The 10,093-nt window shown below is 40.0% G+C and overlaps 1 protein-coding gene across 1 annotated transcript; it reads left to right on the forward strand.

The window, feature by feature from the left end:
- Nucleotides 1–6,595: 6,595 nt before the first annotated feature.
- On the forward strand, nucleotides 6,596–8,269 carry LOC145575429 (uncharacterized). The gene is made up of 2 exons (XM_081633301.1): nucleotides 6,596–7,519; nucleotides 7,685–8,269. Exons 1-2 carry the CDS (start codon nucleotides 6,596–6,598, stop codon nucleotides 8,267–8,269), a joined length of 1,509 nt encoding a protein of 502 aa, XP_081489427.1.
- Nucleotides 8,270–10,093: the final 1,824 nt, after the last annotated feature.

Below are 10,093 nucleotides of genomic sequence, written 5' to 3' on the forward strand. Positions count from 1 at the left end.
TAAGTTCTCGATCCATCCTTAAACATGCACCTAAAAGCAAGGTTTTGTAACTTGTACGTACCTTGAATAAACAATTCGATTGGCCACTTTAGAAACTAGAAATCACCTTCTACAAAGTCCTCTCCTAAACCAAATAATAAGAAATAAATCAATACCAAAGCAATTAAAATTACAGCAATACTAAAGCATTTAAAAACCTCTCAAACCATTAAAATAAAGCCTTTAAATTACTCCCATTAGCCAAAACTAGTAGTACAACATCCCAACTACAAGTTTATGTGTTAAAATCATGAAAATATAGTGTTTTATACCAAATTACAGCAACTTTAAAGTGGTTAAATAAATCTGAAAATTTGTTTTAAGCATATAAAATAATCCCATAAGCATAATTATTTGAAATAGTCATTGTATAGCAAATTAGTGTGTTAAAAACCCAAAAATATATCAATTCAATGCAATTAGAGGCTTCAAAATAAAAGGTATAAAATCTGAAAATTATTATTAAGATTAGAATATAAAGTTCAAAGCTTTTTCAATCACAAAATACCCACAATAAATATTTTATAGGTTTAGAAGCATAAAAACATGAAATTTACACTAATAGTCCATAAAAATCGAAACTTTAATAAATCTGAAAATTATATACAATCAAAATAATCATACTTTGACATACTTTGAATATAGAATAATTAAGTAACTTGTTTAGTACGTTATTAAGCCTTAAAACATGAAAAATCAACACTTTAATACCCTAAATTCATACATAACCAAATCTGAAAATTAACATAATAATTTAAACATACAAAACCCATAAATTTATAATCTTTGTAATTTATACATACTATTAAAGCCTAATAACAATAATTTCATAATTGAAAACAAATAAAAATTCAAGCTTTAATTAAAAATAACAAGGAATAAGAGAAGGAGAAATAAGGGGAAGGAGAAGGGAGGAGTCGAACTGCTGGGCTGTGCTGGCGGTGCGGCGGTGGCTGCTGGGCGGCAGGGGCAGTGGCTGCTGGGCGACAGGGGCGGCAGCAAGTTCAGCAGGTTTTGTTTTTTTTTTCTTTCTTCTCTTCGTGAAAACAGTAGGAAGAGGAGGAAAATTATGAGAGCTCTTTCTTTTTTTTTTTTACGTGAGAGGGAGGAGAAAAGTGAGGGTTTTATTTGGGCTTTGGGTTTCCTAATTAGATTAGGAGTAATATTTGGGTTTTGGGCTATTTTAGAATTACTTGTAAATTAGTAAAAATACACTAGTTTATTTAAATCCTTTCATAAAAATAATTTATTTAATGAAATTGCCATAAATATAATTTTAAGAATAATATATAAATAAATTATAATTAAATTAAAATATGGGGGATTACATTTTTAAAGTTGCAAAATTACACAAATGTCATCCATGAAAAAGGAATACATGTATAGTGTTCAATTATGATGATATTTAGCCAAGGTTGATTGAATAATCTAATAAATTCAGTAAACAAAACAACATCTTAGCTAAAGTTTAACAATGTTTTAAAAATAGAAAAAAAATATATTTAATTAACTTTAATAGTGGTTCACAGGCTAAAGTCGTATCACCTAATCAAAAATAATACCTAAGTCCTCTAACTAAAGTAGATAGGGAAGTAGGTTGAACCACAGGGAAACAAGTTAATTTATTCCTAATTAATCAAAATAATCTAAATTATTAAGTAACCAAATTGTTGTTTGTAAAAGAATTAAACTAAGGAGATTAAATAAGGAGAAATCAAATAATAAAAGCTTAGGGCGTAGGTTCATCAATAAATAATATTTCAGGGTAAAACACAATAATCAATCATCAATGCATCAATTAATTTGATCATAAATGGCTTTCGCTACGTATTACAATCACATAATTAATCTACCAGTATTAAATCGCATCTCTCGAATCTTGACTTAACCATTTATAAATTAACTTGCATATTGAAACTAAGCCTAAACATCAATTCTCATCTTTCGAATCTCGGATCAATATTGCATAACTCATAAAATTAAACTAGGCCTAATCTAATTGCATGGCATTAAATCAATCAATAGGAAATTAATCAATAATTAACAATTGACAATAATAAATTACCCCTTCATATTATTTATGGATCCCCACAACCTTAGAAATAAAACTACTCACACATAATAAAATCTAAACTAATCAAAACAATTAAGCAAAACATAATGAATCAAAGCAATTACATTACTAAAAATAAAAGGGGAAGAAATTGTTACAAAAATTAACGGAAATAATGAATTGTATAAAACCAAGAGTTGTAGAGAGAGAAACAAGAGAGAAGTCTAAACTTAAAACTAAGTAAGAGATAATTTAGCTAATGAAAGAGATAATCGTATCAAAACTAAACAAAACGTATTTATACAAAACTTAAGAATCCTAATTAGAAACTAACTAAAAGATGACGAAAGTGCTCTAAGAAACACACGCCTGGTCAGACGCCATCTCTCCCGGCCGGGCCCGCCTTTTTCCTCGGGGGTACTTCTCTCGCGCCCGGTTGGGCGCAAGATAGGGCGCGAGAGCTCGACTCTTCTTCTTCAGCCCCGCCCGGTCGGGTGTGCATAGGGCGAGGACGCATCCAATCGTGCGGTGTCCTTGGAAATGCTTGGAGTTTGTTTTGGGCTAACAACTCGGCCAAAACTTTGATCTCCTCTTCGGGGCTTTAATCATTCGGTCCATTGCCTCATTTCTTCTATGCCGAGCCCTTAATCACCGGTTTGATGATTCTAACCGGCCTTGGGCTATGAAAGATTGTCAAGACCCTCTAATGCTCGTAGTGGCTCCAATAATTCCGAGAAAATGCTCTAAATCTGCAATTTCCTATAAAATAAGGCCAAAACTACGAAAATACTAGAAAGCACATATTAGTAATAAAAGTTGCTCCAAAGAGCCAAAAATACTCCTAATTATGACCAAAGGACGGGGGTAAATCACTGTATAAAATAGACATATCAGTGGTACATTGCACTGCCCTGCTTTAGTGGTACATAACAATATGCGACATTTACTATAGAATTTTTGGATGTCCCACATATAGAATTATATATAAATACATAAATTGTTAATATTGACGGTTTAAATACAATTTTTCTAATATATTTAACATTTTTTATACCGCTTACGTAAAGATATAGTGAAAAAGTTGGTGTCTAAATTTTGAACTATTCAAATTATCACTTAAAGTTTACTGATGATAATTTTGTTTTATTTTTTATAGTAATGTTTTATCCCTTAAAGGATCGTTGTGTAAGGTAATGTTTTGGGTGAGCAACTTTTTTCAATATTTAAATTTTAGATTTCTACTTTAATAATAAGAACCATGATTATGCTAATAAGATCTTGGTTAGATAGAGTGACAACAAATCTAGTCTAGAGTACTTAAAATGGATGTGATTATACGAAATAACCATATATTTCTACAATTTATTAAAAAATAATTGAACCAAATATAACTTTGATATACCCAAAATGGGAAACATTTTATATACCATGCATAATGTTAATCAATTTTGATATTTGTCAATCGTCCTGATTGACTAATTATAAAATTCAAATTTTGGGTACGCCTAAAATTCAATTTTGGGATTTATGTTGTAGGGGTTGTGAGTTTTTTTCTATGCAAGAGTAATCCATTGTGAACAATTGGACTAGTAATTGAAATTGTTAGGATTCTTGCGTGTATGAATTTTGATAACTATCCTTCAATTAGAAGTAAACTATTCTTTAGCGATTTATTTTGGGACTAACTAGAAGTCATTTGGGACCACCTAATTTTGTTCTTTGTTACGTATTATGTACATTCAAGTATATATTTTCGCATATCCCTAAATTAATTTAAGATAAGGGGTTCTCAATGTAAACAAGGATCGTAATGTTTTGGCCAAACAACTATTTTCAGCATTTAAAATTGGTCTGTTTATTTTAATAAGAATCGTGATTAAGCTAATGAGACCTTGATTAGATAGAGTTGTAATAATAATAAGAGTGCTAAAAATGGATGTGATTATCAGAAATAACTTTATACTTCTGTATTTTGTAAACAAAAAGTATTGAACCACTTTGGTTTAGGTATGCCCAAATATAACTAAGTGTAGGGGAAAGCTCTTGCTGAGCAATTTCTCCCAACTGGACCCATTAGGAAAGGCTGCATCGTGTAAACAAGAGCCGGCATGAGTAACCTCATACCACCTCTTAAGGGGCTAGTTGTATAGGATAGCTCATGTTGAGCTATCACCAGGCTCCTAGACTGGCTCACGGGGTGCGTACTCATCGCTGGAAGAATAATCAGAAGGGCTCATAAGCCCAATAGAGTCAGCCTGCAGGCTGACCAAGTAAACTCCCCACAATGGAGATCGTACACCTATAAATAAGGGATAAAGTACAACGGAAAGGAGGTTAGACAAACATTCTATTACATCATCTATCTCTCTAAGTACACTTTCTCTCTCTAAAAACACATTCTAACTTAGGCTCCGGAGGGAGGGGGGTTCCTCGAGCCAGCCCCGAGGGCAGTTTACGTGTGTTTCCCTGCGCAGGTTATCAACGTGACCCAGCTCGTGCCAACAGAACCCTTGGATCCACACCTGGAACAATTGGTGCTAGAAGGAGGGGTAGGATCATCTAACCTGAGGTTCACCAGCTGAGCAAGGGACTAGTTGACAGACAGCCATAACCGGAGGAGAAATTGTACAAACACCAGTCTCTAAGGCTATCGAAACCAACCAAACACCACAGAAAACATCGTCAGTAACTGTTGATCCAAAAGGATCACCTAAAAAACCCAAATCCAATATCTCTCAGAAATCTAACCCCACTGGATCGACGTCTGCTGCAACCAAACCGGCGGCGAAACTAGTAGATCTGATAGGGTCTAGCTCTTCTTTTAAGTTCGGAATGCCCGACAGTCGCGAACAATGAACCCATCATTTCAACACCAATAACCCATAAACCACAACCCGTCTATATGCCAACATCCTACAGAACCTCTCTAAGTGAAGCAAAGAGCAATTGGCAGCCATGACACCATTCCTAACCAATTTCGGTAAAGGGACAGGCTCCCCACCGGTAGCCGTAGTTACGGAGCCAGTCGTGAAGAAAGCGACACCTGTAACTCTCATCCCGGAACAGAAAAAGCTGGTCCAGCTGAGGAAGAAGGTGCTGGAACTGGAAGCTCAAAATCTAAATCGAGAGTGGAGTGTAGAGGAAGTAGTCCAAGATAAGGGCAGCCCGGAGACTCGAGTCGTTCGCAGCAGGTCACCAGCCTCTGATCGAGGACTAAGTCTGGATAGGGAAAAGCGAACACGGATCCAGGTGATTCCAAATGATTCCCCATTTTGTAGGGAGATTCTGGAAGAGCCGATGGAGAAAATAAAGATGCCCAGCTGTAAGTACAATGGTACCACAACACCTAAGAACCATTTCTCAGCATTTGAGAACCACATGGTACTATACATTATGACAGACTCAGTCTGGTGTAAGGGATTTCCACCGACCTTGGAGGGGTTGGCGGTCGAGTGGAACAGAGCCATCCCGAAAGGATCTGTTTATTCCTATAATCAGCTGAAGAGAATGTTCATGGAGCATTTCGTCACCCTGGTGGATCGTATAAAGATGATCACTGAGCTGATGTCATTGGTTCAAGGGAAAGATGAGCCCCTACGAGAGTTCATAACCAGGTTCAATAAAGAGGCAACAACCATCCCAAACATGAGCCAAGAAGTAGCGCTGCCGGCAATGCAGAGTGGCCTATTATCGGGCTCACCGTTCAGAGCGTATAAGAGGCGAAAAAGCCTTAAAACGCTGGCTGAAGCGCTAGGCAAAGCGCATGAATTCATAAAAGCAGATGAAACTAACAAGGCAATGCTGAACAGAAAAGCACCGAGTGACCCAGCTAATTAGGCTGAAACCACCCGGGCAGAAAATACAGTTAGGATGGACCAACCCAGCAGAGCTGAGCAAGGTCGTAGGGATGTAGACAGGGCCGTGGGAGTAAGAAGATCATACCAGAAACGAGGAGTCAAGGCTAGAAGGTTTGATCAATATACCCCGCTCACTCATTCGAGGTCCCATATCTTCAGCGTGAACAAGGCCGATGACAAATGGCAGAGACCACCCAAGATGGTAAACAAAAATTGTGACCCTAGCAAGTGGTGTGACTTCCACAAAGACCATGGACATACCACCGATGAATTTACACACTTGAAGGACAACATAGAGGACTTAGTCCGGAGAGGGTACCTGAACCATTTCAGGCAACATTCTGACTCCTCCAGGTGAAGGGAAGAGAACAGGTTTGGCCATGACCACAGAGGAGGTCATAGAGGCCCAGCTGAGGGTAGAGATCGGGATAGTAAGCCAGAAGGCAGAATGTATAGAATCAATGGTGGACCTGTACATGGAGGAATCGTGAATAGAGTAAGGGCTGACTTGTAAGCAATGATCTATCAAATAGGTTACAATGAAAGGCGCAGATGGCCGCCACTTCCTCTGCAGCCACGAGCTACATTCGACGAGTATGACTAGAAAGGCATAATCTACCCTCATGACGACCCTCTAGTAGTTACAATGAGAATTGCAAACTGGGCGGTGGATAGAGGACTAATCGACGGTGGCAGCTCAGCCAACATCATATACATCAGCGCGTTCAAAGAGCTGAAACTGGATAAAAGAGACTTGAAAAAGGTGAGCTACAAAGTCACCGGCGGGTTCAATGGATCCGGACTGATTCTAGAGGGCATAATCGAGTTGTCTGTCCGTGTCGGAGAGGAATCAAGGCGGCGCGATGTCCAAGCTGAATTCTTAGTGATAGACTCCCGGTCACCCTATAATATGATCATGGGAAGGCGGCTCATCCATAAAATAGGCGGAGTGGTCTTCGCTTATCACCTTGCTATGGCATACACAACCAATGATGGAAAATATGCAAAGCTCAAGGGAAGTCAAAAGACTGCCCAACAATGTTATATCGCAGCCTTAAAACAACCAACTAGGACCAGGCAGCAGCCAGACCTAGAGCCAGGGTCCAAAGAGCATGCTAAGAGGAAATCGAGAAAAAGGAAGCAAGAAGAATACCACAAGGAAAAAGATAAGCAGAAGTTAGCAATGGAGAATTTTGAGCCCGCAAAAGAAGAGGTTGCCAGGCCGTTACCCAGCGGGGAACATGTAACCTTCGAGCTCATAGAGGGCGATAACTCAAGGACGGTAAAAATGGGGAAAAACATTGACCTTGAAGTGGGAGTGCACCTTATAGAGCTGCTAAGAGCGAACAAGGACATTTTCGCATTTTCAGCAGATGAGATGCTAGGAATTTGCCCGGCGGTTATGGTTCACAGGCTAAATGTGAAAGAAGACATCAAGCCAGTCAGACAGAAGAAACGAAGTTTCTCCACGGAGAAAATTCAGGCAATCCAAGAAGAAGTGGACAAGCTGTTAGAAGCTGGGTTCATTGAGCCTTGTGATTACCCAGAGTGGTTAGCGAACATGGTGATGGTAAAGAAAGCAAATGGCTAGTGAAGGATGTGCGTTGATTTCACAGATCTCAATAAAGCATGTCTAAAAGACTACTACCCGTTGCCACGGATCGATCAGCTGGTAGACTCAACCAGTGGTCATGCCTTTTTGAGTTTCATGGATGCTTTCTCAAGGTATCACTAGATCAGCCTACACAAGCCAGACAGGCAGAGGACCGCGTTCATCACTGAAGGGGGAGTGTACAATTACATAGCTATGCCCTTCGGGCTGAAGAAAGCGGGGGCTACTTTTCAGAAGACAATGGATCGGGTTTTCATGCACCAGAAGGGACAAAATGTTGAAGTATACATTGACGACTCAATTGTTAAGAGCGTCACACAAGCAGGGCATATCATGGACATAGAGGAGACATTTGCCACACTGAACAAGTATAACATCAAGCTCAACCCAATGAAATCCGTTTTCGGGGTGAGCTCTGGAAAGTTTCTAGGTTTCCTAGTCAGTGAGAGGGGAATCGATGCCAACCCAGAAAAAGTGGAGGCAGTCCTAAGCCTCCTAGAGCCCAAGTGCACTAAAAATATCATATGGTTGATAGGGAGAATGGCAGTTTTAACCCGATTCATCAGTAAGTCAGCTGACAAAGCTTTACCATTCTATCAGTTGCTGAAAGGAAGTAGAGAATTTAAGTGGGGTGCAGCAGAAAAAGAAGCTTTTGAGGGGATCAAGGAGCATTTAACCAAGCTCCCAACCATGATCAGCCCGGAGTAGAGTGAAAAACTCCAGCTGTACATCTCCACCTCAATACAGAACAATTGGGTCAGTTCTCCTAGTCAAAAGGCAGAAACAGCAGAAACCGGTTTACTTTGTAAGCCATGTGCTGACAGAGGCTGAGCATAGATACCCACTAGTAGAGAAGCTGGCCTTCGCAGTGGTAGCGACAAAAAGAAAGCTAAAACCCTATTTCGATGCGCACACAATTCAAATCCTTACAAATCACCTACTGGAAAAAGCCTTGCAGAAAATGGATGCTTCAAGCAGACTCCTAAAGTGGGCGATAGAACTCTCTGAGTATGAATTCCAGGTTCAGTCTAGGCCAGCCATCAAAGCTCAAGCCCTAGAAGAATTCATAGTGGAGGCCTCTTATGAGGAGAAAGAGGACGAGGTTGGAGTTTGGAAGGTGGCAGTGGACGAATCTTCAGCTCAAACGGGAAGCGAAGCGGGAATAATAGTAACATCGCCAGAAGGTAATGTATTCGAGTATGCCATTAAGTTCAAGTTCAAGGCATCGAATAATGAGGCAGAATATAAGGCAACTCTAGCAGGCCTGAGGATGAGTATTGCAGTAGGAGCCAAAAAGGTGCACCTGCAGACTGAGTCTTAGCTGGTAGCCAGCTAGCTGAAAGGGGAGTATGAGGCTAGAGAGCCTACAATGCTAAAGTACACAACCGAAGTAAAAGAGCTAGTGACCCAACTAATGCATTTTCAGATAGATTTGGTCTCTAGAGCGGAAAATTCCCAAGCTGACGCATTATCAAAGTTAGCCAGTTCCACTTTTCAAAGCCTCACAAGGACAGTTATGGTGGAAGTCCTGGAAGAAAGAAGCATTGTAGAAAGCAAGAAAGTGAATTGCACCAGGCAGCAGCGAGCATGGTTTTCAGACATACTGACCTATAAGGTACATGGCTCGCTGCCTAATGACGAGGTACAAGCCAAAAAAGTCAAAAAAGATGCCAATTGGTATGTGGTGATGAATGGGGAGCTCAACAAAAAGGGCTTCCCTAAGCCACTGCTAAAGTGTATTCCAGAGTGGGAGCAGGAAAAAATTATTGAGGAAGCACACTCAGGAATCTGCGCCAACCATATTGGCGGTAAAGCCTTGGGAGTTGAAGTGCTTAGAAGAGGAGCATACTGGCCAACCCTGACGCAGGATGCCCTAGCATACGTCAAAAAGTGTGAAAAGTGCCAAAATTATGCTCCAGTTATAAATCAGCAAGCAAACGATATGACCCCAATTCTCAATTCGATCCTGTTCGCCCAGTAGGGAATGGACATATTAGGACCTTTCACCACTAGGTCAGCGGGCATGAAGTATCTCATAGTGGCAGTGGATTACTTCACCAAGTGGATTGAGGCTGAGCCAACCAAGTACATAAAAGGTTCCCAAGTAAGAATATTCATATGGAAGAACAACATTACAAGATTCGGGGTGCAACAATGCATAGTCTTTGACCGTGGACGTTAGTTCGACTGTGACACCATCAAGGATTACTTGGAAGAGTTGGGTACCAAGTATGCAAGCGCCTCATTCTGCCACCCGCACAACAATGGCCAAGCAGAGGCAACCAATAAGCTAACCTAACAGCCTTACAAAGGAAGCCGGAAGAGCATAAAGGCCTTTGGACTGACCTAGTCCCAGAGGTATTATGGGCAAACAGGACAATAGAGAAGGAGTCCACCGGAAAAATTCCATTCACCCTGGCTTATAGGGCAGACGCAGTAGTTCCAATGGAGGTCCAAATCCCCAGCTTGAGAATCTAGCACTATGAGCAGCAAGGGAATGAGAAGCGTTTGCTAGAAGAGCTGGATTTCCTT

The sequence above is a fragment of the Chenopodium album genome, chromosome 13 (genome assembly GCF_948465745.1).
Source record: "Chenopodium album chromosome 13, dcCheAlbu1.1, whole genome shotgun sequence".
Taxonomy (NCBI): Eukaryota; Viridiplantae; Streptophyta; class Magnoliopsida; order Caryophyllales; family Amaranthaceae; genus Chenopodium; species Chenopodium album.